This window comes from Colletotrichum abscissum (assembly GCF_030869225.1).
Source record: "Colletotrichum abscissum strain IMI 504890 chromosome Unknown Scaffold_8.1, whole genome shotgun sequence".
In the NCBI taxonomy this organism is placed as follows: Eukaryota; Fungi; Ascomycota; class Sordariomycetes; order Glomerellales; family Glomerellaceae; genus Colletotrichum; species Colletotrichum abscissum.
This window is the reverse complement of record NW_026850525.1, coordinates 540,941-562,877: the sequence shown is the minus strand read 5'-3', so window position 1 is coordinate 562,877 and position 21,937 is coordinate 540,941. Positions and strand designations below refer to the sequence as shown.

The following is a 21,937-nucleotide window of genomic DNA, read 5'->3' as shown; positions in this document are numbered from 1 at the left end:
TCTATCTGGGCTGAAATGCCGTCATCAAATGTGGCGGCTTTTCAGCTTGGCAACAGCGTTGTTTTTAGCCAACCTTTGGCATTTCTAAAATTCAAATTCTCTTTTCATTTTGTACATATTGGAATAGCGGCAGGGTTAAGATATACCATCCTAGACAGTGGGAGTTTTGGAGTTGTTTGTACACGAGCTGAGCCTTTCACCGGCGGTGGTGGTATTATTTGTCTTCGCGGTTCACTAGAGTCAACTTCCCTTCATCATGTACATATAAGTCCGCCTTTTTTTCAAGAGAGGGTTCAGTTAGAGTCTACCTTATTTAGGTACACATTATTCAAAGGCTATGCCAAGTCCTTCTTCAGTTGAAACTGCTCAAATTTCCATAGGAGCTCCGCAGACATGTTGCATCCTCTCTCGCCCGACTGAACAACAGATATCCCATCTTGATTCATGCCTGTTTGTTGGAAGTGGTATTCATGATTCTCCTCAGGTGGGCAATAGTCGCGAGGCCTTTCTGAACTGAAAATATCGTCATTGGTTAGTTTCGATGGCGTCTACTTAAATCTGAAAAGTTGTGAAAACAAGATGTTTATGTATTTTTGAGATCTTCTTAAATAGTCTATCGTAAGTCCAATCTGATGCTAAAGTAGGTGGGCTGTCAAGCTCACGTTAAGAGCATTTATTCTAGTCTGGCGTACCAAGTTATGTCAAGCGACACCAAGAACCTCATGTTTGACCGCGTGCACGATTGGGTTGACGCGACAACACAGCCTAACTTTCAAGCCATGACATCATCAATAGAGTGATTATTCGATAGGCTTCTGCTGAGTCCGCCACCTTGATAGATGATGTTCTCCCCACATGTGAATGTTGCGTACCCTGGAACGAGATGAACGGAATTCAAAAATAGCATTTGTTGATGTCCCTGAGTCGCCTGGTGATTTGAGAAGTTGATTATGATACCTAATGCTACGCGCGTCGCGCAAATAAACTCCCTGAAGTAGGGAAAGTTTCTAGATATCAATCTTTTCTCCGACCAACTCTTCACTAAGCGCTCAGATCTTGTCAGCATACTCCAGGTTCCTGGCAAATCCAGCGCACTGCTCGTCATCAAGCTCGCAGTCAATCATATAAAGGCCCTTCGACTCAAGGCTCGAAAGGTCCATGCTCGGTAAGTCGGGATCCACGGCAGAGATGACCGAGGAATCGGCGCCTTGATCTAGTGTCTTGGCGGGAGTCTCGAATCCAAGCCTCTTCAACCTCTTGAGTGCCTTCTTAATCTCCTCCGATTTGGCGTGGCGATTGATGTTTGTGGTGACTGCGCCGGGATGGATAGCGTAGGATCTGATGCCATATTTGGCTTCCAGCGTCTGAGTAAGTGATGTGACATCGAGTATAGCATGTTGGCCGTCTTGGACTGACCATATGACAGGAAACCAACGTAAGACTTTTCGGACCATTCTTGACCCGTCAAGAAGCTGGCCTTCTGAAGATCAGAAGTTCTTCTTCGGGAAGCTCCCCTGGAATCTTGCTGAAGTTGATGTCTGAGAAACGAACCGGCGAGGATTGGTGTCCGTAGGAGCTGACGTTGATAATTCTGGTAGGTTTTGAAGATGTCTCTCCTGCCTTGATAATCTTTGACTGGATGAGGTTCGTGAAGAGGAAGTGGCCGACGTGATTGGTGGCAAACGTCATTTCGATGCTATCTTCGGAAAGCTGAAAATCCGGGAGGGCTATGACACCCGCGTTATTGATGAGAATGTCAACGACAGGGATGATACTATTGAATAAAATCAGCAGCGGCAGCGTGTACTGATGCTATAGAAGATAGGTCCATGATCAGTGCATCATATTGAACTCCTGGGTACAGAGCTTTCAAGACGCTGACTGAGGCTTGTACCTTTTCGGGGGATCAACTGGTCAGAGTGAGGCATTCCGAACGCTGCGAAGCAAACGCAGAAGCAGTAGCCAGACCAAGGCTCTCCGGCGAGACGCTGGTGATAACGATTATCTTACCGGTGACGCTTTCAGAGAACGCCACGAAAATTTCTGTGGCTGAGGTCAGCTTGTCCAAGGCTGCTTTGGAAGGCATAGTGTCAACATTGGGATTGATGTTGACGAATAAATCCGAGGTAGAACGTCAACTCGGTGAGTTGATGAACAACTTGGAAATTCTGTTTTTTGGAGAAAAGCTTTCCACTTATGTAACTCGAAGGTGATTCTCTGATACCATGCTGGGATCGGGGGCTAAATCTAACCCCTCATATCGAAATGGGGACACCCTAGGTATCCAAGGAACTACAACACGGCGAAGCAACCCATGTCAAAGTGATACAATTGGCCAACTCCGCGATGCCTGATATTCCTGAGGTCTGCACGTAATTCCAGTTCATCTTTTCTTAGATCGGGAAGTCGGGTCTAGACCTACTCCGGTAGTGAGAAGGAGTGACGAACTACCTGCCAAGGCGAATCAAATTGAGTCTGAGTGGTCCAACGTTCCACGCCATATCTGACAAGGGCGTCAGCACTCCACACGGGCACTATCATGACGTGACCCAGCAGAGCTATAGATTTGGCAAGGGTGTAAGCACCCACCTTGTTATTTCGGAGATGCAATTTACTAACCGGAGCGACCTGTGATTCGCATTTCAACACAACGCATCGTATATGCATTCTTAACAAGAACTGGGCAGTGAGGAGCGAAACAATATGCCCTGAGTGGGTAGTCCTTTCGATTTGGTCAGTCTCTAGGTTTCGTCCTGATAATGAGTGAATTTATCTCTTTACCATGTGTAGTATTTCTTCGGGTACCTTAGCCGACACTTTGTTCTAATCAGACTTGACTTCACTTACACTCAACTTGTGTTTGTGTTCAAACAAGGCAGAGAAGCACGTATAATCAGGACATTATCAATCAAAAACCTCGCCTCAAAGTGGCGAGGTCAAGCATGTGATTCATTTAGCGCCTCGGGCAGTGGTTCTTCACGCATTCTCAAAAAGATGTTCAAGTCACTCAAGCTGCTCAGCAAGTCTTTGATCAGGCTAATATTGCTAAGGGATTGATCCAGTCAGCAGCGTATAAGACGCCTTGAGGTATATATAATTTCTAGTTGCGGCTTTGTTAACGACGAACGCTAACTCCAAGGGTTGTGGTCAATACCTTAGTTATGACTGTCGATGTTTCTGTCAATCTGGAGACTTCATATTATACATGAAGCATTGAGTTAATAGGTAGTATGCATGCGTAAGTCTAATTATTGAACATAAAACCTGAGCCAAATCTCAAGCTTCTTACAGTGGCTCTTGTCCAGATAAAACGTGATAGTATACACACGCGTGGAAAGCTGAGTTTCTAACGTCTTTCCGCACCTGCATCGGCAGCATTTTGACTTCCTCTGGAGTCCATCACAGCCCTCTCGTCAGAGGACCCATAGTAATAACTTGCAGTCCATCATACAGAACCACCTGAGAATACAAACCAATGGTTCTCAAGTTGTCATCTTTGGGCCACCTACCCAAAGGCACCTTTTTGATATTGTGAACTTTCGTCACGAATCCACCAGCTCTGAGACGTTCCGGGTTGGTCTCTGATGCGTAGAGCTCGGAGCCGAACTTGCTGAGACCTTCTTCGATGAGGTTTGTCATTCTGGACGGGGCGTAGTCAGGCGTCGTCGTGTCGTCATCGCAAGCAAATCTCCATCTCAGCTCTTGCAGCTTGATCCAGCCGGCCGGTTTCAACACTCTGCTATAGTGAGCACTGTTCTCCCTACCATCTATTTCCATAATCCGTGTAAAAACTCATCTGTATGCTTGACGCAAAAGCTTAGGCCAGTCCTTGATGAAAGGCGCCATGTGCCGCGGGTGAATAAAACCAATCGAGTTATCCGGGTACAACCACTCCGCCTCAGCATCATCGACCAAAAACTTGACATTTGGCGGCACAAAGCCGGGTTGGATAGGGCTCAAATCAATTCCGATTACGTGTGCTTCCGGATAGTTGTCACCCACTTGTACATCTGGTCTGCCAATACCGTTTCGAAATTAATAGACAAGTCTCTTTACACACTGCCGATAGCCCAGATGCTAGTACCGGTACCAATGTCATACCTTTGGGGGGTTATGAAGAGGCGCGCTATGCAGATCCCCATCGCAGATGTGAACTACCAAAGCGTGCTTCGTATCCTCGCGATCTTGCTCGGATTCATCATTTGGCCATAGGCAACGGCCTTGCTTGAACTTGTGGTAGCGGCGCTTTTCTTCCCCATTCATAGTCACGAACGCTTGAAAATAGCGAAGTCGTGGTATTGGACCTGCTATCGCCACCGCTCTCGTAGCCATCAGTGGATGGGTCCGGATCCTCTACAGCCACAGTTAGGGCGGCAGGAGCTGGTGACGACGCAGCAGCCAGCGATGCCGGTGCTACTGGTACTGCTGGTGCAGCAGCATTCTCATTATCTGCAGTCGTCGGTGAAACTCTAAGGACTGCTTCTAAAGCGATTGCCTCGCCGGCAAGCTCTTCTGCCACACATTTTTGTCGTTCGATAACTTCGATTGGGTCATCCTACTGGGGCTCACATCAGAGCAAGGATCACGGCCAATGCCCTGCATCCAGGGGGCATGGGGATGAGGGGATGAGATCGAACCCACCAGACCAAATGGAGTTCGTCGGGCTTACGTTGTAATTGAGCACTTCGCCTTACACGTGAGAAGATTTCTTTCAGAAACCAGACTTGCTATGCAAACTTTCACCAAAAATGTCGATTGAAGCTAATTGAAGCTGAGTGCGATGATAATTATGGAGCTGGTTTCCCGCTTGCACCTTGAGTATCTATAATCACTCTCCCTTTGCTCAAACTTTCATGCCCACTGCCACCGTCATCGTTTGCGACATCAATACTTGGCTCAGAATCACGTTCACTCAGTCGAGTAAAAGGACGCTCGTCCTCGGCACCGCCGCCGCCGAGCCCCTTTCGCATCGCCCCAGTACCAGAGCCTCCTAGATAACTGCTTCCATTTGCCGTGCTGGGCTTCGTACGGTCGTTGAGTATGTATTGTCCGCCTGAGTTCTGGCCACTCCGTTTGATTGAAGATTTCAGTCGGCCATTCAGCGCGAGGTTGAGGATCGGTTTCAGGCATGGGAGACAGGCTAGTTCTCGGCAAATGACGTATCAGCTGAATCCCATTGTAAAGTTTCTGGGCTGACCGTGAGACGAGAGGACCTACCGCAGATGATAGCCGTGTTGGCTTCGACATTAGTCCAGATAATGGTGTCGATGAAATTCCAGGTAATGTCCGGTGATGTGAGGTCGACTGAAAGAATCACATTTAACCGGGCCATAGAGACTACGGTAACGCTGTTCAACTTCGTCAGCAGCTGTTGCTTCCCCTAAAGATATTGCAGACTGCTGATTTACTCACAAAGTGCCGAGCGCAAAAATACCTGCAAGGGCAAACTTCTGTGCTTTGTGCAGCTGTAGCTTCCACACATAGGGGATAGGTAATAACACAACTAGTGCATCCGTTATAATATTGGGAATAGAGTTTCCCTTGAAGAACATCTTGACATCTACACCGCATGTGTATTGATCAGACGACAGGGGTTTGACTGTGTCGTAGCGTGCCCAGAAGGCATGAACAGGGAGACATTGGAAGATCGTGACGAGAATCTGCGAGCTTTGTTAGTGAAGTTCCCCAGAGATCTTCAAAAACCTAGACTGCATTCGGAGTCGCGGTCTTTCAACATACAACAGCAATAAACCAAGCTAAGACGATGCCGGCCATAGCCCAGATGTAATATCTGATGCTTTTACGGGCATTGAATATTCGCCAGTAGAGCGCCAATGTCGACCACTTGACTGTTGATAACGTCACTGTGTACGCTACTTCTGATACGAAAAGTCCAATTGCCCACGCTCTTGTCGCCGAGGTTGGCGCTACCCAAATGTGTTCACCGGTACCATTCGGTATCACTACAAAAGAGTCAGATTACCAGTATTGAAACGTAGTAGAATTCGGGCTCTTGACAATTGAACTGTGATTTCGAACTTCATGGAGTTGACTTACTGTATCCTATGCTTATAAAAACGTGCACAGCTGCTGCGGTCTGAAATTGAATTGTCAGCGAACATGCATTGCTTTCGCGCACTTTTATCGTAAAATAGAAATCAAAAATTCAAAAAGGCACGGATTTTCGTTGCATACCAAGGAAACAGTTATCAGCCAGTCCTCCAACCAAAGCTTGTTGGATTGTATTCGTCGGGCAAGAAACCGAAGCGCAACTGCGATGGCTGCGAGTGCCCACGTGCAACTGAGAGCACCAATGATGCTAGCAACTCTGGACTCGCTGAGATCTATGCCATCCGGAACTGGCAGAGAGGCCATCTTGCCTCCAGCTCTGTGAAGAATTCCGTGCCTGGGCTGGAAAAGAAAGAACAGACATCTGTCAGATTAGACTTTCAGACATTTTTTTGGGTGCCCGAACCAGACAATGGCCATGTTTATGTGTGACCAGCCGGAAACCGAGACTTGCCGTTCCATGCTGGCCAATAACTCGGTTCGATTCATAACAGTAAGATGCAACAGAACTAGGCTCTTGGCCCTGGTTCTTGCGCCCGGAAACTGGGGCCGCCAGGTACAAAATCGAGATTGATTTCTCCACGATCCGGGCATAACCTGGGACCACCGATTACCTATTACACTATCCGTTGGAACATCAACCCACCGGTCCACATAACGACTGGTCGGCATTCGTCTTACTCGTCAAGTATCACCAATTGGACTTGGAGGGAATTGTGACAAGGACCCTAAGAGTTGGCCGTAGTGCGAAAAAATGGCATGTTTTGGGCCGCCCTGGGAATGTCACTGTAGCTTGCTTGAGTCGTGCGATATCCACTTCAAGTCACCAACCAACACAATCAAGCTAACTTACCAGGTGCCCTAGCTCAATTCCCACGAAATAGGGCCCGTCTGGACGTAAATGCGCCCCAATATCGCCGGTCTCTGGTTCATATCCCGCCTACTAAAGAAACAGGGTTTGAACACCTTCCAAATTCAATTCCCGGTCCAATGAAATAATAAGTAACATGGTGTTCCCCTGATCAAGGTCTCTTGCCCGATCAAGCTTCCTCATCTCAGTCCTCTCTCTCACTCACCATCAAGTTCAGCCGGACCCTCTTCAAACTAAATCAACTTCTTGAGACCGCAACCATCATCGACGACGCAATGAGTTCTCGTACGCCTCCCACTTTCCTTCTGGTACCGGGCGCCTGGCATCGCCCATGGTCTTTTGACCTCTTGCGCGATGACCTCCACGGCCGGGGGTTCAGTACTGAAACAGTTACACTGGCCGGCGTGGGTAGCACCGATGTGAACGTGGGATTGGAACAAGACACGGCAGCCGTCCGCACCGAGCTACAGAAGCTCATCGACGACGGGCGTGAGGTTGTCGTGGTTGCGCATTCCTATGGCGGTGTCCCTACTGCGAACGCGGTAGAGGGTTTTAACTACAAAGATCGAGTTGCGCAGAGCAAGACTGGCGGCGTTCTCATGGTCGTGTACATGACGTCTTTTGCCATTGGTGCCGGGTCAGCTCTTTTCGACGGCGCGGGCTCAGTGCCATGGTGGGACGTCAAGGTGGGACAACATTCACATGCAGGTTCCGGAAAGTCAGAGACACTAGCTCATCACTCTCACCTCTTAGGACGGCTTTATCTCACCTCTCGATCCGATCTCCGTATTCTATGCCGATGTCGAGCCCGCTCTCGCTGCCGAGGCCGTCGAGGCCCTACGTCCTCAGCCTTTCAAGACCTTTCAAGACAAATCCAGCTTCGAACCTTGGAACGAAGGATTTGAGATGGGTTACATCTTTGCTGAGAATGACCAAGCCATACCGCTTGATCTGCAGATCATGATGGCTTCTCAATTTTCTCCCAGCTCTTTCACGGCTAGCCTTTCGGCGAGCCACTCACCGTTCCTCAGTATGCCTAAGGACCTTGGGGATGCTCTGCAGCAAGCGGCTAAAACTGCTGTCGCAAAGACAGAGGGCTTGAGATAGTTTGAATAGTACATCTTGCAAGTCAAAAGTGAGTAGTGATGCGTGCAAGTAGCCGATGACTTCATGTGGACTATGAGTTAGATGCCAGGAAGACTGTCTTATCGATGCTACCAGACAGCAGGTATTCATTCGGCAAGTCAACTTCACTACTTCCCAAGTTGAAGATGCAAAAGAAGTCAAATTTGCCCTCGGCCAAATTACAGCGCCAGATAAGCCTCGATTTTACACGTGAATGGCATGGAACCCCATACGTTCCTAGGTTCCTGACAGATCCGAGCCTTGAGTAATGCCTTCATGTTGCTTGTAAGGTACTGGGCAGTTGCTTGTGCCATCTCACTTTCATCATCATCTCCCCAGTTGCCGCTATACCACAACTGTCTACAATCAGAGGTAGAGAATGCAGTCCATGGCTGCTTGCGTCCGTCCCTTCCGCCGGTGCTTGGAATACCACAGGTGAGATAGACATCAGTGTGGTTTTGTCCCAAGGCTATTCTAAGCCGCAGGCTCGTTCTATATGGCGCGTCCTTAGGAATTAAGAACTTTCTGTTCAGACTATCCCAACGATCTGGGGGGAAGCCCTCCACGACTTGCAATTTGAGATGCTCTTCGTGATTCTGTAATATCTGTAGATATACATCTACTCTCCTGGTGACGGATTCTTGTATCTGCCTCTGAATAGACGGTGTCACTCTAGAGATCACGCAGGCGTCTTCCTCTACCACCATAGTTCTTCGGGCGTCATCCAATTCCACACGCGTATGTCGATACTTTGCTGCCATAGGCAGTACCCTCGAGAATAGGTTCGGGCCCACTTTCCGAAGAAAAACATTGAATATCTCTGGGTTCTTGCAATTTGGCGAAGCCGCGTAGTCAAGCTTCATCCCTAGGCAGTTGATCTCCGGAACCTCGAAAAACCGTCGCCGGCCGAACCGGATCCCGCGATTGGTCATGGAAAACTCTCGTCCGTCCAGCAACGTCCCTCTAATACGCGAGATACTGTTGGATTCAGAAAATGCTTCTGGAGACTTGGCGAGCATGTCGCAGAAATGAAGGTCTGAAAGATCTTGCGGCATGTTTTCTTCCCCTTTAAATCTTGTCGTTGATTCAGGGCGCAGCGGCGCGTGGCAGAATATGGAAATGTCGTTTGAACGCCGGATGATCTCCTCCTGCAGACGAAGGAATGCCCTATCGCCCTCGCCATATAGCATCGGCATGTTGACGTCAAAGATTCCAATGAGACAGTAGGCAATATCCTCAACCCTCGTTGTAGTCCGTCTCGATGCCCATGACATCCTACGCGCCACCGGCTTCGACTCAAGGAGTGTGCAGTCCCCTAGTACGTCCGCGTCCACCCGCGTGATGCTAGAGATGGCGGCCCTGAAGTCTGATCTGTGTCCTCGGAAGTTCCACTTCGCGTCGTAAAATCGGAGAACTCTTGGCGCAATGAGTTCCTGGAGACACCAGCCGCGGGTGAACCATCTGCAGTCCTTCAACGCATCGTCGGTAGACTCACCGTCGTCACCGGCAGCTGGCCAGTCTGAGAGGAAGGCGTAGCATACTTCGGCATCACGATACCAGCCGAACATGGAGTTGATCGCCTCGCCAAGCTCGGCGCTACTCGTCTTGTCAATGCAGCAGGTATCGATCCATGCGTACGCCATGCCGTTGGCCTTGGCTTCGCGGCATGTTGCGACGATCTTCTCATAGCCAGACTTCCGCGATGCCTTGTGATCTGGCGTTTCACTAATTTGCGTGAATTCCTGGAAGCTGATCTCCTCATTTTCGCCCCATGTATGCGAGAGAATAGCATAAGCTGGCGCTAAACTGGCGGTAAAGAGCCTCAACCGGAGAGTCTCCGTATCGATGAGCCGGATGGACATGCTGCGTGGTGAACCTGCTACCTGGAATTCTTGGTGACCTGCAAGTCCGCTTCAGATATCGTGCTCGTCGTGGAGCTCCCTGCCAAAGAGCAGCAGAGCGGACTGAAAAGTAGGCGGAACACGTACGATAATCAACGGTTATGCTGCTTGGGCCGGGTGCTTGACTTTGAGGACCCAGCTGAGTGTCGTGAATCCTAGTCATGCAGGTAACATGCATGGTGCACCAATAGCGTCGCTTGTCACGCTGCATCCAAGCCAATAGTCACTTACCATAATTGGCACGATAGCTTGTGTGTTCTCCATTATTTCTGACTGTCACAGCTACTTGGTCTCTACTCTTCAACAGGGTTGATATCAGAACATGGGCCGGGAACCCAACATCGAACTTGCATCAGGAACCAATTTCAGGGGATAACACTCATTAGATGCATTACATAGTACTATTACTATACTAAATGCGACATGGGTATTCACTTTGAAGTTTCAACGCTCCTTGCTTTGCGAATTGCAATGCCTCAAACTCTGTGTTCAGCATCGCTCTGGTACTGTCTCTTATCCTCATCATCTCCATGAGTGACCAAAGCCTCAGTCTTCTCACTCACAGCAGCCGCAGGAGGCACCGCAGCATCATCACCGTCAAAGATGACAGCCATTTGCTCCAGAGTGTGTCCGCGAGTCTCGGGGTAGGCGAAGAAGACGGTGATCCAAAGGAGAGCGAGCATCACGATGAATACAATGTAGTACTTCCAGTGAATAGCCTCCAGTGCAATGGGGTTCACAAAAGTGTTGATGAAGATAGCGATGACGGTTGAGCACCAGGTGACGGTGAGACCTCGGGATCGGAGGCTGAACTGCCAAATCTCGCAAGGGTAGGCCGTGAGGAAGGGAGTCCTAGTGTCATGTAAGTGAGTGTTCTCTTGACAAGAACGCCCAATTCTCGCGAGTTCGAGATTGGCTCTATATGGGCTCAGAAGACATAAACTTACATGGCGATGTCGTATCCAGCAAAGAAGATGAACAAGAATGGGATGACCGAGGATCCGATGGCCGATGACTGGGTCGTGGCGAAAGAACCACTGAGGCCAGTAATGATGATGAAGCTCACCAACATGACGCTGGCAGAAGTCAAGAACAGGAAACGGCGACCCAGCTTGTCGACGCTGGTGGCGGCAGCGATTGCCCACAACAGGTTCCAGACGTTCAGGCAAGCCGAAATCAAGGTCTGGTTCGTGACTGATGTGACTCCAATCGAGTTTAGGATGACTAGACAGATGTTAGCAAAGCCAGATGGACACAACCTATAGAAAGGTGTCTTTAGGGTAAAATATCGTACGAGCTAGGCAGATGTTAGCTATCGAGACAAGGAATGCGATGCTATCGATCAAAACTCACGGAGATAGTATGACACGACGCCATTACCAGCCCATTGGGCGTAGATACCGAGAGTAACAGAGATAAAGAGGCGATGACGGTTTCCTGGTGTCTTGATCATATCCATATACGAAGCGCTGGAAGAAGCCTCCTTTTCTGCGGTAATGGTGGCCTGGATCTCAACAACCTGGTAGGTTACCAAGGGATCGTTTCTGTTACCACCTGCGTGGTGAGTGGCCAGAATCTCGGTGGCCTCCTCGACGCGTCCAACACTAATCAGCCAACGAGGACTCTCAGGCGATAAGAGGAAGCCGGGCAAAGCAACGAAGGGAAGGACAATCTGGAGAACGACGGGAATACGCCAGCACCAGTCCGAGGCAATGTCACGGCAGGCAAAAGTGACCCAACCGCAGAGCGTACCGCCAAAGTACCAGCCGACCATGAATAGGGCATTGGCGATGGATCGTTGCTTCGGGTGGGCGATCTCGTTAATCAAGAGAGGAGCCGAGTTTCCGAGCCACGAGGCGGCGATACCGATGAAGAGACGGGAGTAGGTGAAGGTCGCTTCGTTTTGGGCTGCCGTTTGCATGACGACACCGAGAATCAGGAATAAGTATCCGACGTAGATGCCAGGCTTGCGACCCCAACGGTTGGAGCATATGGCGGCGATGGGGAAGGCGATACCGTTTCCGAGCCAGTAGATACCTGTGATCCAACCAAGGTATGCGCCGGAGGGGTTGTGCGTAAAGGCGTTCCATCGAGGAAGGGCAAGGAGACCGCCCATGATGGATCCATCGTAACCATTGGCAGAAGCTGGGAAGTCAAAGTTAGCTACAACAGGTCACTGTTTGTTGAGCCGAGTTTACACACAGAACAACACCATAGATAAGGTGATGAAATTGAGCTTCCGCAAGTGGGCGTGCTTCCACCAAGGGAGGTCATCGCCTGGGATCACGGCCAGGTCCTCGACAGGTTTACCCATGATGACGTTGGGTTATCAGGGTCGCAAGAGAGGCTGGCAAAAGGATTAGAGACAGAAGTTTCCGGATCCAAAGAGGAACTCTCAAAGATGTTGTCGTCAAGTTGTCTGGACTCTTTAGAGCCTGCGAGCGCCGTGAAGCAAGGTCACATCACACAGTCCAGGGGGGAAGAAGGCAAGGTCTATATACAATCGATGCTCCCTTCACAAGTGACAACAGGGGAAACAAGTCGGAATTTGGCTTGCGGTTTGCGTACAAAAAAAAAACCGAGGAGGTGGAGCATGGCATCCTGATGCCCCGGTCGTCGCGTGTTCGTCCGGAACACAGATTTGGGTCGGATGGGGGATTGGGGAGGGGCCAGAACTCTCCAGTGTTACGCCCCATGGAGAAAACGCTTCCAATGCAGGCCGTCGCGGGGGCCCATACGACCCACTTGACAAACATTGGTAAAAGTGGTTTACGAAGTAGTCGTAAGGTTGGTCTGGAGAAAGGAGGACACGGGGGCGGAGAATTGAGTCAGTTCATGCTTTGATGTGACGGGAATAGTCAGAGTTGAGGTCTTCAAGAGTCAGGAGACTAAGGGGGCCAACACTGAGGCGGAGAAATGTGTTCTTGGCTGGCGTTGGCTTTTCCATAGCTGAATCTGCTTAGACCAAATACTGCCCTGTGCCTCACCCCACTAAGCCGTGGCAGTTGAGGCCGGCTTTCAGACCATTTTTTCTATTTCTCCGCCTTCGAAACCGTTTCCCCATCGTTACCAGATTTCCGGCGCGTCGGCTCACCATCCACGCGACTCTGAAGCAGTAAAGTGGACAGTAAAGACCTAGAATACTCATTGATTCAAGTGTGACTACGTCATGGCTTTCGGAATGCGATTCTTTATGCCCGACGTGTGGATCAGAACCCCGCGGTCGAGGGGAGACACAGAGACCATGCTGGAGACTTGGGACTCCCCGCGTTGGCTCCGGACTCTCCGATTAAAGAGAAGCGCCCGTCAATCGGCTCAATTTCTCCCTTGATCGATTGCTGGTGTCTATTTGGTTCTTCTTCAGACACATTTCGGATCTTGTTGTTGGAATTTACCTGTCTCTTCGCCGTCTGAACTGTTTCCCAAGACCAGCTTCCTGTCACACGTTTCATCATGGACGTCGAAGCACTTCTTGAACAGCTCACGCTGGAGGAGAAGATCTCACTCACGGCTGGTCAGTTACCAAAAACCACCACTCGAACTCAATTCTAACTAAAAAAAGGCGTTGGCTGGTGGCACACGGCAACAGTCGAGCGCTTGGGAATCAAGCCAATCCGTCTCTCTGACGGCCCCAACGGCGTTCGCGGTACACATTTCTTCGACAGCACCCCTTCCGCGTGCCTTCCGTGCGGAACTGCCATCGGCGCAACATTCGATGTCGAGCTGGTCCAAAGGCTCGGCCGACTGCTGTCAGATGAAGCCCACGCAAAGGGCGCCCACGTCCTGCTTGGCCCTACAATCAACACCCAGCGTGGGCCCCTGGGCGGACGTGGTTTCGAGTCCTACTCCGAGGATCCGGTACTATCTGGCATCCTCGCCGGCAACTACGTTAATGGAGTCCAAGAGTCAGGCGTTTCAGCCACGCTGAAGCACTTTGTGTGCAACGATCTCGAAAGCGAGCGTATGGCCGTCAACGCCATTGTGACCGACCGTGCCATGCGCGAGATCTACCTGCTTCCCTTCATGATCGCCATTGAGATGGGCAAGCCCCGCGCGATCATGACCGCCTACAACCAGGTCAACGGTGTCCATGCGGCGGAGAACAAGAAGATTTTGCAGGACATCCTGCGCGACGAGTGGAAATGGGACGGACTGGTCATGAGCGACTGGTTCGGAACCTACAGCACATCTGAGGCCATCAAGGCAGGCCTCGACCTCGAGATGCCGGGCCCTAGCAGATGGCGCGCCGGAGCTCTCTCCCACGCCATCATGTCTAACAAGGTTAAGCGATCAGAGCTCGACTCGGCGGTGCGAAACGTCCTGAAGCTGGTCAAGCAGGGCCTCGAGAACACCTCCATCCCACCCAACGCCCCGGAAACCGAGGCGAACACACCAGAGCACATTGCGCTCCTACGCGAAGCAGCCGCCAAGTCCTTGGTACTCCTGAAGAATGAGAGAAGCATCCTTCCTTTTGACAAGAACAAGAAGATCGCCGTCATCGGGCCCAACGCGAACATCGCGACCTACTGCGGCGGTGGTAGCGCCGGACTCAGAGCCTATAACACCGTCACTCCTCTGGAGGGCGTCAAGTCCCTCGCAAGCGACGTCGTTTTCTCACAAGGTGCCTACGGTCATCAGTCTCTGCCTCTCCTTGGCAAGGCTCTCAGAACACCAAACGGAAAACAAAGGGGTTTCGTGCTCCGCATCTACAACGACCCCCCACCCAAGGACACCGCCAGCTCAGCCGACAGTCGGACACCCCTTGAGGAGCGCGTCCTCGACGATGCCAACATCTGGTTCGTCGACTACGAGAACGCCGACCTCAACCCCATCTGGTGGGCCGAGACTGAGGGCACCCTCGTCCCCGGGCGATCAGGAGAGTGGGACTTTGGCCTGTCAGTTCATGGCACCGGTGAACTCTTCATCGACGGTAAACTGGTTGTCTCCAACGTGGAGAACCAGCGCCTGGGCAGCAGTTTTCTCGGCTGCGGAACGGTCGAGGAGACGGGCACCATGCACCTGGATGCTGGACGAAGCTACCGCGTCTTGGTGCGCTTCGGCTGCTCGGCCACCAGCAAGGTCAAGGCCTCCGGCACCGTTGACTTTGGCCAGGGCGGCGTCCGCTTCAGCGGCTGCCCTAAGCTCGAGCCTGCTACCGCGATCCAAGAGGCCGTGGAGGTCGCCAAGAGTGTCGACCAGGTAGTTGTGTGCACCGGTCTGAGCGGCGAGTGGGAGTCTGAAGGATTCGATCGGACGACGATGGCTCTGCCTCCTGGCACCGACGAGCTTGTTGCTGCTGTGCTGGCGGCGAACCCTAACACGGCTGTTGTTGTTCAGAGCGGTACGCCGGTCTCCATGCCTTGGATCGACCAGGCCGGTGCCGTCCTGCATGCTTGGTTTGGTGGCAACGAGTCTGGTAACGGCATTGCGGATGTACTCTTTGGAGAGGTCAACCCGGTAAGTCATCTCAGGTACTATCGGAGAGCGTGAAGTTACCCTACTAACAAGCTACATCGCAGGCCGGAAAGCTTCCCCTTACAATGCCGCGCCGAGTACAAGACAACCCCGCAGCACTAAGCTTCCGCTCAGATAATGGCCGTTGCTTGTATAGTGAAGATGTTTACGTCGGCTACCGCTGGTATGACACGCTCGACATTGAGCCCCTGTTCCCCTTCGGACATGGCCTTTCCTACACGACATTCGAGGTTTCCGATCTCGAGGTGTCTGATGCGTCGGCCCAGACGAATGGCCACGCCAATGGCAACAACACAATCACGGTTCAAGAGGCGGATAGCCTCACCGTCCGCGTCAAGATTGCCAACACTGGCTCTCGTGCCGGCTCTGAGGTCGTTCAGGTCTACGTCACACCGGCGGCGCGCACGCCATTGACCAGCACAACTCGCGATACCATAACCCGTCCCAAGAAGGAGATGAAGGGCTTCGCAAAGGTCACGCTGGAAGCTGGAGCCAGCGCCACGGCAGAGATCTCTTTGGATGTTCTGCGTGCGACGAGCTACTGGAGCGAGATGGAAGACTGTTGGCGTAGCGATGCCGGCTCTTACGGCATTCTCGTGGGAACCAGCAGCCGTGGAGAGTTCCTCGAGAAGACAGTCAAGGTGGAGAAGTCGAGGACATGGAAGGGATTGCGGGCGTAGACGAATAGACTTAGATATGCATTTGTACATAAGTGGATGGGATGTTAGACATCGTGCGTTGAGACGATGATTAGAAACGCCTCATAACGCATGTTCTGCTCATGAGAGCACATTTCAATGTTGAATATAACTGGTGACGATCAAAGCAGTTGGCAGGGGGATGTGCCTTCTGAGTAATCTTGGTGATTTGCAGATTTCTTCGTAGAACTTCACGTTGAAGGTTCCACTCGAGAACCTCCGTCTGCTAATTTGAGTCGTGCCATCCCACTTGACGGATCTAATCTCAGAAATTGTCGGCCTTTCGCCGCGATCACCCATCAACAAACTTCGGGCGTTGCCCGAGTCATCCCTGGTGGTAAAACATCTTCCGATCACGCGCAAAGCTGCCATCCCATGTCTAACCCCATTCGAGAGTGGGAAATCCGCTGGGGACCCCGGGATTTATCGGCCGGGGCCACAACGCGCCTCCATCAAGTCCCATTTACCATGAATTAGCGTTGGGATCAAATAACACTAAAAGGGAGCATGTCAACCCCCTTTCATCCCATTTCTCCGCATTCTTCACATTTCTCCCCCTCATTTTCCCTCTCCACGTTTTCCAGAAATCCCGGCAGGATGGGTGCGGCACCACCATCCCTATCGGTCCGAATTCCACCAGCATGCGCCGTCGCTCGAGCACTCAGGCTGCGTCCGTCAGCGTCTCGCCAACTGCGATTCGAAGGGCTGCTAGCAAAACGCCAGACGAGACTACAGGCTTATCGTCGACGGCAGCGGTGAGATCGAGCATCGCCAGCAGAGCGTGCGACGCTTGTCGTGCTCGGAGGAGAAAATGCCACTTTGACGGGTCTTCGCCCCATGCTGAGGGGCCGTCTCCGACGCAGTGTCGTGATTGCTGCAGACTCGGCATACCATGCAGCTTCCTGGTGCCCACGAGGCCGCGGGGACCTAAACGAAGGTATGAAGATCCGGGGTAGCAGGGGGTTTTCGTTCTGTGTGCAAATTCTACCCAGAGTCACTCACTTACTGGCTTGGCAGGAAACGTCTCCCATCAATGTCTGATAGGAGCGAGAGTGAGCTTCCCATTGAAGCGGAGACTCATCATGTAGAGACTGTCGAGCAGCAATCTCAACACGTTCCTGAGCCTGCAGTGAGCATTGAGCCTGTCCTCGTCTTGTCAGGTCAGACTCCTCCATCAAGACCTTCACAAGCCAGGTCTCCCTATGGCCCGCCTCATTCTGCCCTTCATGGCCCATCTCCGCGTGCCGCAGCCCCGGCCCAGACGGAATCGCCCTCGGTAGCCGGCGTTGGGTTCCCAACAGATGAGTTGTGCTCAAGAGCACTTATACACATCTTGATGGCAGATTACCTCGACTTGGTCTACCCGCTGGTGCCTGTGGTTCATCGGCCCAGTTTCCGTCATGATCTGGCCACAAATCGGGACATAACCGATCCGGACTTCTTTGCTGTCCTCATGAGTTTAGCCGCGCTCACTGTCGGGTTGTTGCCGTCGCGCTTCCGCGACTATAGGGCAGTTGACCCCGAAGCTGCGATGCGCTTTGAAAATAGAACTGCAATGATCAATTGTTGCGCGGAGATATGTACTCGACAACGGACTGCAAACTACTGGGATCACATTAACCATCGGAAATGGGCAGTGTGTTATGTCCTTTCCGTCGCCTGCTTTCAAACAGGTCAGGTCAACCGGAGCCGGATGTTCGATGTGGAGTACTTGCAAGTTTCGCGACTTCTTGGGCTGCATCGTATTTCCGAGTATGAGGGTCTCAACTGCATCGAGACCCAGTTACGGAAGAAGGCCTTCTGGATGCTCTTCTATGGCTACGCGTAAGCCAAAGTCTCATCCCTAGTATACCACTTCGATCATGAAAGACTAACAACTACCAGGCATACCAGAGTTCAAGCAGGACGCTGGGAACGGCTGACATACTTTGGGCCTGGTGAGCTACGCGAGGTCAACTACGACGCTCTCATGCCCCTCGACATCGACGATGAACATATCTTCAGAGACAGGATCCTAGACCCCGTCTCTCCAATGGCATCGCATGGAACACCATCCGCACATGCGCAGGAACCCCGAGCCATGTTCACACTCACCAGCGGCTTCATCATCCATTCACGGGTCTTCCACAAGGGTCTCCAAGAAGCCATAGCCACATTGGGCTGCGAGTGTGAGCTCCGTCGCACCCCCGCCGCCCGTCTCGCACGCATGCGCGATCTTCTCCAAGAGATGAGATACATGCTCGACGACGTTCCGGGCCCCATGCGGCAATGGGCTTCCAACGATAGGGGTACCGATGCGGCCCCCAGCACGCCGCGGTTTGACGATGAAAGAGCTACAGCTGCCGCGTCGAGCTATGGCAGCCCGGCAGACTATAGCCGTGTTCCGGAGGCCGGATCCTACTCACAAGTGCTTCAGGGCCAAGCCGAGATCATGAGAGCTAACATCCATGTCACGCATCTGTGGTTGCAGAGCTTGCTGCTGGAACAAGTCGACGGTGTCACCCAAGAGAGCGCGATTGCCAACCCCTCGACAACTGGACGTGAGGAAGTGTCGACCGCCCTGAAAGCGAACTGGGCCGAGCGTGAGGACATTTGCCGTCAAATGCTGCACTTGCTACACAGTATTCCATATGTTCACCTGGAACCAAACGGACTCTACCTGGTATGCTCAACGCTCGATCCCAGCTTGTGCAAAGTTCAGTCTCTAATCACATCTCTCCAGGCGTACAAGGTCCGCGATGTGGCTGTAACACTACTCAACTGTCCGTTCGAAGCCCATGAACGGCCTGCCCGTCGTGCGGTGGAGTACATGCGGGACTTCACTCGCGCATTATCACGGCTCGATCGAAGTGAAATTGTGAACACGAATAGTCTTAAAAGCTGGATCGACATAGACCGGGAGCCTGCAATATGACAGGGTGGTCTACAGTATTTCGGCATCGACAAGTCAAAATGATGACTGTGTCGGATTATGGAACGCTGCCACGAATTACCAATGAGGGTCGCATATAAACGGCATTAATCCTGTTTCAAAGCAGAATCGTATTGAAGTGATCAGATCATATGTGGTGATGTTATGCGTCACTGGTAGTTGGCTTCCTCAAGCGACAGTACCTTGGCGGCTTACAGTGTTGCGTGGTGCATCGCGACACCTTCAACGCAGCAAAACAGGCCCAAAACTTGCCGGCACGGTTCCTTGAGGCCAAAAGTAAATAGTCCATTCACAAGGAGTGAGTATGTCTTGAATAAAGGCAAAACAATCAAAAGATTTGAACCCGGAGAGGTTCGAACTCTCGACTTTGAAGAAGCATACTGTCGTGGTGATCACGAAGTATAAGCATCACACTCTAACCAACTGAGTTACGGGTCCTGGGTTGCGCCGGAAACCGCTCGGTTGCGGGTCTATCTTGCGTGTCTCCCTGTTTCCCCCGTGTTTGCTCGAGTTTCCGGGAGCCCAGGTGGAAGCAATGTTTGTTGTGGTGGGCGGTTTGCCAGCTTGGCGCCACAGCTTTGCTCGGAACAAAGGCGCGAGAGTATGCTCGAAACAAATCATACAATGAAAGTGGAAAGTTTCTGAGTGCAATCGAGGACTTGGGTTGAAAGCCTGGGAAGTACGAAACTTTGAAGGGAATTTTTCCTTTTCCCCAAGTTTTTCCCGAAGAGACCAAGTGGGCTCTGCCACCAATGAAATGGCTTGATCTAAGTCCCTGGCCCCTCTGGATTGAGCTATCTGAATCGCCATGTCAATAAGCCACAACTTGGCAACCTCGGCTTCTTTGTACGTTGTCGAACTGCGCTTCCAGACCCGTTGGGACTTCGTCACTTGAATCACAACGACTGTGGACTAAGAAGACTAAAATTTGGGAAGAAACATTGGGTTCGTGGTCTGGATATCGTTCATCCTCGATAGACGCTATTCAAACCATTTAGTACGAAAATGGAGAGCTGGCTGATTAAACAAGGGCCAGGGCTCATCCTTCCAACGAATACAAGACATATATCAAGTCATCATACCACCAACGCCTTACTGAGCGAGCTTACCGCTCATCATTTTCTACCAACTTCCCGGCCCTCCTACTCTTCCACTGATCACTCCTTTATCGATGGTCGATATTCACTTTCCTGCTCTGCGAATGAGAAACGTGGCATGTATCTGGGTGGCGGAGAATTACCCAAGTCCCTCGCCGTTGGCAGCTCGACTGGCGCAGCGGCGGGTGCAGGAGGGGCCGCAGCAGGAGTCGCCGCCTGGTTATCTGGGGCTTCGACGACGACGCTAGGAGCTACAGACGAGATCCGGTGATCGCTGGGACCGGCCTAGGTTAGCAAAATACCAAAACAGCAGCAAGATCTGAAGATACTTACTGGTAGGTCTGCATGCCGTTAACAGGATGTGTGAATCCGGTAGGTTGGGGGCTCAGTTGAGGGGAGAACTGGGCCGTCGGAGTGGCGTGGTCACGGTAGGGGCCGCTGAAGTTGCTGTAGTGACTATTTCTCCATCCTTGAGTTGATGGACTCTTGGGTTGCATCGAGTAATTGAGCTCCGCCACCACGGGCTGGGATGGAGCAGTGGGAGGTGCCTGGTATGCGGTAGAGGTTCTCTTATACGCGCGGTTGATGCCGCCTCGTCGGCCGCACAGATATACCAATAGGCCTCCCAGGAAGAGGAAAGCTAGAGAGCCGATCACGATACCGGCAATTTGGCCGCCGCTCACACTGTGATGGTAGTTGTTGATGACGGCGCCGTTGTTGGAGCCGCCGCTAGTTGCCTTTGGTGCATCTGATTCAGTCGGGAAGGGTTCACCAGGGAGAATCTGGGTGGTCAGTGGGAGGGCTGCCTCGAGCTGTTTGTCGAGGGTCTGGGTCGAGTTCTGAGACTTTGTGAGTATACGTGAATCTTTTGGCATTCTTGTTGGTGTGCCTTACCTCGTTGATTACACCGATCATCTTCTCTTTGTAGCATGAACCAGGAGCACCACAGTAGTAGAAGATCGGAAGGGTGTCATTGACGCGAACTCTGTATCGTGGCATCTGAATCATGTTATTCCCCATGGCCCGCCTGATTCCCATGGGCCATACTGACATCATTCGTGATGGCCTTGACCGACTGGTTTCCGCTGTAGAAGCCCTCGCGGCCAATGTCGATGTACTCGTATGGCGTGCAAGGAAATCCAAACTCGGCGCGGATAACCGAGTGAGCATCGGGATAGAAGATCCATTCGATGGTATCGCCGACGTTGGCTTCCGTCTTCGCGGGTGAAAATGCAAATCCAGACTACCAAGAGCTCAGCTAATTTGAAGCGGTTTTTGGGGGGGATCCAGTCACTTACCGCTCCGACGGCAATAGTATGCGTTTGCGCAGCGGCAGCAGAAGCCGTTGCGGAGGCTACCACTGGTGTCCCAGTAGTCGTGGAGCTAGATGTTGTAGAGGTGAGGAAAGGCGAGATAGTTATTGTCGGCAGCACCTGAGCATTCACCAGGCCCGCTAGAGCGCCTACTCCCAACGTGAAATACCGCATTTTATCAGGAAGCTATGTTGTTCAATCACAGGATTGAGATTGGGACCAAGCAATGGTAACGGGAATGATACCAGAAGAGAGGACAGCTCGAAGGAAGAGGGGGAATGTAACGTGTGAAGGCCCAATGGCAATACTTATTGCGGCAAACATCCCCATGTACACGCCGGGCCGGGCTGACGATGGGGCTGGAGCGAGGGACTCGGGCCCGATGGCTGAGACCATCAGTCTGCATCCTGCTCGAGAACTCCGCCCAAAGCATGCATGAAAGACCCGTTGGTTTGG

At 51.7% G+C, this 21,937-nt stretch overlaps 7 protein-coding genes across 7 annotated transcripts; 3 read left to right on the top strand and 4 right to left on the bottom strand.

Annotated features, from left to right (window-relative positions):
• Nucleotides 1-1,049: 1,049 nt before the first annotated feature.
• CABS01_04200 (uncharacterized protein) lies at nt 1,050-6,375 on the bottom strand (the record flags this gene model as incomplete). Its single annotated transcript, XM_060537571.1, has 12 exons — nt 1,050-1,354; nt 1,417-1,480; nt 1,552-1,774; nt 1,950-2,043; nt 3,510-3,736; nt 4,305-4,555; nt 4,833-5,140; nt 5,218-5,348; nt 5,413-5,660; nt 5,740-5,963; nt 6,058-6,097; nt 6,196-6,375. 12 exons carry the CDS (start codon nt 6,373-6,375, stop codon nt 1,050-1,052), a joined length of 2,295 nt encoding a protein of 764 aa, XP_060390416.1.
• A 723-nt stretch (nt 6,376-7,098) lies between these two features.
• On the top strand, nt 7,099-8,047 carry CABS01_04199 (uncharacterized protein; the record flags this gene model as incomplete). The annotated part of the gene is made up of 2 exons (XM_060537570.1): nt 7,099-7,626; nt 7,694-8,047. Coding segments are annotated over 2 exons (882 nt in total), but the record flags the coding sequence as incomplete, so codon positions are not given.
• A 492-nt stretch (nt 8,048-8,539) lies between these two features.
• CABS01_04198 (sugar transporter) lies at nt 8,540-12,280 on the bottom strand (the record flags this gene model as incomplete). Its single annotated transcript, XM_060537569.1, has 6 exons — nt 8,540-8,557; nt 8,875-9,948; nt 10,449-10,818; nt 10,914-11,190; nt 11,320-12,111; nt 12,169-12,280. The coding sequence occupies 6 exons, from the start codon at nt 12,278-12,280 to the stop codon at nt 8,540-8,542; spliced, it is 2,643 nt and encodes an 880-aa protein (XP_060390414.1).
• A 148-nt stretch (nt 12,281-12,428) lies between these two features.
• CABS01_04197 (uncharacterized protein) lies at nt 12,429-12,722 on the bottom strand (the record flags this gene model as incomplete). The annotated part of the gene is made up of 1 exon (XM_060537568.1): nt 12,429-12,722. The coding sequence occupies one exon, from the start codon at nt 12,720-12,722 to the stop codon at nt 12,429-12,431; it is 294 nt and encodes a 97-aa protein (XP_060390413.1).
• Nucleotides 12,723-13,419: 697 nt separating this feature from the next.
• Nucleotides 13,420-16,121, top strand: CABS01_04196 (beta-glucosidase; the record flags this gene model as incomplete). Its single annotated transcript, XM_060537567.1, has 3 exons — nt 13,420-13,480; nt 13,529-15,423; nt 15,486-16,121. The coding sequence occupies 3 exons, from the start codon at nt 13,420-13,422 to the stop codon at nt 16,119-16,121; spliced, it is 2,592 nt and encodes an 863-aa protein (XP_060390412.1).
• Nucleotides 16,122-16,780: 659 nt separating this feature from the next.
• On the top strand, nt 16,781-19,053 carry CABS01_04195 (uncharacterized protein; the record flags this gene model as incomplete). The annotated part of the gene is made up of 5 exons (XM_060537566.1): nt 16,781-17,076; nt 17,184-17,719; nt 17,813-17,963; nt 18,033-18,801; nt 18,862-19,053. The coding sequence occupies 5 exons, from the start codon at nt 16,781-16,783 to the stop codon at nt 19,051-19,053; spliced, it is 1,944 nt and encodes a 647-aa protein (XP_060390411.1).
• A 1,175-nt stretch (nt 19,054-20,228) lies between these two features.
• On the bottom strand, nt 20,229-21,655 carry CABS01_04194 (extracellular serine-rich protein; the record flags this gene model as incomplete). The annotated part of the gene is made up of 5 exons (XM_060537565.1): nt 20,229-20,442; nt 20,502-21,007; nt 21,063-21,167; nt 21,220-21,411; nt 21,467-21,655. 5 exons carry the CDS (start codon nt 21,653-21,655, stop codon nt 20,229-20,231), a joined length of 1,206 nt encoding a protein of 401 aa, XP_060390410.1.
• Nucleotides 21,656-21,937: the final 282 nt, after the last annotated feature.